Consider the following 4,501-nt stretch of genomic DNA (forward strand, 5'->3'; position numbering starts at 1 on the left):
CTTTTTGCTTTTTTAGAACAATTAATCAAATCTCTCTCTCCCTCTCCCTCTCTCTCTCTCTCTCTCTCTCTCTCCCTCCCTCTCTCTCTCTCCCTCTCTCTCTCTCTCTCTCTCTTCCTTTGCATGAGGACATCCACTTCTCTTTATTGAGCACTTAAAGCACACAACCCAAAACAAAAGTTGAGAAGAGGCAACTCCCAAGAAACTTCCTCCCTCCTCTCAAAAACCCTAATCTTTGCACAATCAAAACAAAAAGATATCAAAAGAACATGGTGAAATGAGAGCTTAAAGCCTCTCTCTTCTTGCCTTTGCCTTTCTCTCAAATGAGTATCATCTCTATGCCCCTAATACCCATCCTTCAACCCTTTATGTAAAGACCCAACAACAAAACATCACAAATTCATACCCCTTATGGCTCACTCTTCCCTTCCAATCTTCTTAGATCCACCAAATTGGCAACAGGTAACGTTTTCATTCATCTTCTTTCTTCAATTTCATTTGCAAATATACCCTTCAACTCTTTATTAATTACCCTAATTGGAAGAACATTCAAAGATGCCACCTTTTTTCTTTTTTTTTTTGGTTCTAATTCTCTTCTTGAATATACCCTTTAAATGTTTTTTAAATTAACCTAATGGGTTTTTTTTTTTGGGATTTTTTGAATCAGCCACCTGCAACAAATGATAATCATCCAGACCCACGTCAACTTCCGGCGTTCTTACCACCGCCGCCGCCGCCGCCGCAGTCTACGGCAGCTCAAGGAGGCGGAATTCGGCCGGGTTCTATGGCGTATAGGGCGCGGTTGGCGATGTTACCGCAGCCGGAGGCACTGAAATGCCCTCGTTGTGATTCTACAAACACTAAATTTTGCTATTTCAATAATTACAGCCTTTCTCAGCCGCGCCACTTCTGTAAAGCCTGCCGCCGGTACTGGACCCGCGGCGGCGCTCTTAGAAATGTCCCCGTCGGTGGAGGGTTTCGTAAGAACAAGAAGAAGAAGAAATCTAACCCTCCTAAGTCCCCCACTGCCTCTCAACCTGAAATGGGTAAGCTTCAATTTTATTTATTTATTTATTTATAATTTACAAATAGTTCTATCCGGATCTAAAAATTTAAGCTGATAGATTATTCCGAGTAAAAAATTCAACCGAAGAATTATAATTTTCTTTCTCGATTAATGGAAATATTCTTAACTTTTATTATTTTAATTTTTCGAAATTAGCAAAAGTACACGAATCAAACAATTAATCATAGTCAATAATACGCTAATAATTATTATTCTTAAGGTAAATTGTTCGATCGAGCTAATATCAAGGTAAAGATCGAACATTTAGTTCTCTTAGAAATTATCTCAACTAGGTTCGAATCGATCATGATTTCACTATGGAACCCAAAAATTGAAAAAGAAAAAAAAAGGGTTATAAAAGTATTTAATTTTTAATTTTATAAATAAATAAACAATTTCCCATTGTGTTTTTTAAGGTAATTCGAGACCAATAATGTCAAGGAGCTGCAACATTGAGAGCAGCAGTACAATGAGTCATTTCCCACCTTCATTTCCATCTCTCCACCACCATATTTCCCGTTTTGGAGCTGCTGCAAACAGCTCAGCCGTGAACTTCGCCGGAATTCACATGAATTCCGGCAGGGAAATGGAGCAATGGCAGCGATCTCAACAACAGCAGCCATTCTTCGTCGCCGGACTGGAACCTCCGGCCGCCACCGCCACCGTATTCCCACAAAACTTCCAAACAGAAGGCAACAACAACTTCGGCGGTAACCAACTATCACAATCTGGTGGTTTACAGTATAACTGTCATCAACAGCTTCAGAATGTGACACCCTTTTCGAGGATTCCGATGAAAAATGAAGAACAAGGAATATTATCGAACTTGTTACGACAAGATCAAAACGGGGAGTTTTGGGGAGGTGACCATCAAAATTCATGGACGGATTTGTCGGCGCTTAGCTCTTCTTCAAGCAGCCATCTTTTGTAAGAATTTTTAATGTAAAACAAAAAAACATCAACATAAATAATCTTAGATCGTGCTGTCTTTTGATTGTCCTGTTTTTTTTTTTTTTTTTTTTTCCTATCGAATTATTTGTTTAATGTCACATATTTTTATATAATGTTACATGTTATTTCATGTTTTTTTTTTGTGCAAAAAATATGAGATGTTTATGGGGTTTTATGATCTAACTTGCATTAATTTAATTCAATTTAAAATTTTTGGAATTGTAATCCATTAAACATCGATTAATAATTTGACTAATAATTTGAATGATCAAAAGTCAGACGATTATATTGATATTTTCATAAGTCCATAAATTTGATATTAACAACATTTCCATTATATAGTAAAAAAAATCATAAAACATCAAAAATAAGTCATAAAATATCGCTAATATGAATATAATTTAAAAAAAGAAGTTCTAGTCGTCGAGAACTAAATTGGGTTGCACAAACTCAACAATTCTACTCATGACGTGTCTCTCTTCCACCTTTTCTTCGACAACAACCCACCATTGACGTCGACCACCATCTAACATTGGATGTTAAGGTCTTACGACCCATTGGTAGAATCATAGAACTATCTTATTATTGCAAGTGTTTGTCACGAGATCATCTAATTCGATATCGATTATAAATTAAATTACTATATTGTATTAGAATTTTGTAATATTGACAAAACCCATTAGTATTTAACATTAAAAAAAAAAAAACAAAAAAAATGGTCGAATTTGAAAACTAAAATTAAGGTAGAGGTGTGTGGTGGAAGAATTAAGGTGGCCGCCGCCCCTCTCCCGGCGGTTGATTCTTGTCTGAAAAAGCTGTCTGCGAATGCCTTTAACAGCCCACTCTCTTTAATGCTCATTTTCCTCGGTAAAGAGAAATATCTTCTACTCTTCTTTTACCATCCATCATTCCTTTTTTATGGGTTAAAAAAAATACCCGCTTCAAACCCTTTTATCGATTATATACCTTAATCAGTTAATTTAGGTCAAACCGTGCTTAAAAAATTTAAGGTACGAGTAGAAATAAGTGGAGAATTGCACGAAGGATCGAGAGAGAAAGAGAATATGGGAAACGAGGTTAGGGTTTGGAGTCGGGAAAGAGGAGAAAGAGAACAAAAGAAAGTACGAGTGGATATGAATTGAGTAAATTTTAGAAGAAAATGTTTGGATATTCATGTTGTTGAGGATTATTGGAAGGGTGTCCCACATTGGTCAATTTAGAGAATGATGTTGGGTTTATTATCAAGAAATACTCTCTCTATTGATATGATATGATACCGTGTGTATGAACTTATTATTATGATCCAAAGAGGGATGGAATTGGGTATTGGGAGGGAATTTGAAAGTGGTTTAGGAAAGGAAGAAGAGCAAAAGCTGCAAAGGGAAAGGGAAAGTGGTTACTGTGTGCGAAAAGGAAGGAAATGAAAGCAAAAATTATGGGCACAGAAATTTATGGTCGCTCTTTTCTCCACTGACCCACACGCTTACGCTCTTTCTTTTTCTTTTTCTTTTTCTTTTTCTTTTTCTTTTCCCAATTTTCTCAACTAATTTTTTTTTTTTTTTTTTTTCATTCATTCATTCATCTCAATCTCACTATTAGTTTCTAATCTTGGCTGATTAGTGTTTGCAAATTCTAGATGGGTTAAGTCTAATGTGGATGGTAAAGTGTTTTTTTTATAGGTTCGGGCTTATTTTAGAACAGTAGACACGTAACTAAGTTGTGAGAATATCATTGTGGAGGGTTTGTGATTTGTAACACTTACATACATCCCGATACCTGTAAATATTAAAAAATATATTTTTTTTGAGTAATTATTTATTTATTTGGAAAGGAAATAAAGGAAAAAGAAAAAGATTATTCTCTTCTTATTCGGAGATGTGTTGTCAAACGTTGAGTGGTGGATAATGATTTTGTAGACAAAATTTGTCAATTGGATTAATATTATCTAATATATTTTGTTACACATTGTTTCAAGCCCTCAAATGATTTACCTTTCCTACTACCCCTACTAGCCTGCTATGTTATTTAAAATAGCACATTTTTATTAAAAAATATTTTTTTTTTCAGTTCAATATCTCTTATGTTTCATGTGTTTGTAGTAAAAAAAGAAAAGAATAAAATCTATGAAATATATCTAAAGCTGTAATTCTATTTATATTCAATTTAATAACTTTATATTTTCTCTTTTTAAAAAACAACAAATTGGAATGGAATTCCAATCGTGTTGTGATGGAATATTGATCTTCTAGTCAAATAGTTAAATGAAGATGTTTTAAAAAGGTGAAATAAAGAAAAACCCATTTAAAAAGGAAAAAGAAAAAGGCAAAAGGCAAAAGATGATATAAAAAAGCCAAAATTACCTCCTTTTTTTAAAATTAAATAAATTACTATTATATTAACTATACAATATTTCAAGATAAAATTAATAACAAGATAAAATGTAACCCAATCCCCCTCTAATTTCTTTAATTTTAGGTTCAACTC

At 34.1% G+C, this 4,501-nt stretch overlaps 1 protein-coding gene across 1 annotated transcript; it reads left to right on the top strand.

Annotated features, from left to right (window-relative positions):
• Positions 1–174: 174 nt before the first annotated feature.
• On the top strand, positions 175–2,012 carry LOC111484505 (dof zinc finger protein DOF2.4-like). The gene is made up of 3 exons (XM_023131138.1): positions 175–462; positions 668–1,046; positions 1,483–2,012. The coding sequence occupies exons 1-3, from the start codon at positions 412–414 to the stop codon at positions 1,995–1,997; spliced, it is 945 nt and encodes a 314-aa protein (XP_022986906.1). The 5' UTR covers positions 175–411; the 3' UTR covers positions 1,998–2,012.
• The last annotated feature ends 2,489 nt before the right edge of the window (positions 2,013–4,501 follow it).

The sequence above is a fragment of the Cucurbita maxima genome, unplaced genomic scaffold (assembly GCF_002738345.1).
Source record: "Cucurbita maxima cultivar Rimu unplaced genomic scaffold, Cmax_1.0 Cma_Scf00009, whole genome shotgun sequence".
NCBI lineage: Eukaryota > Viridiplantae > Streptophyta > Magnoliopsida > Cucurbitales > Cucurbitaceae > Cucurbita > Cucurbita maxima.

Excerpts from the sequence above, each read along its gene's own strand:
- LOC111484505 (XM_023131138.1), top strand. The coding sequence starts at position 412 with ATGGCTCACTCTTCCCTTCCAATCTTCTTAGATCCACCAAATTGGCAA. Across the intron at positions 463-667 it reads ATCCACCAAATTGGCAACAG|CCACCTGCAACAAATGATAA; the intron begins GTAACGTTTTCA and ends TTTTTGAATCAG. Across the intron at positions 1,047-1,482 it reads TGCCTCTCAACCTGAAATGG|GTAATTCGAGACCAATAATG; the intron begins GTAAGCTTCAAT and ends GTGTTTTTTAAG.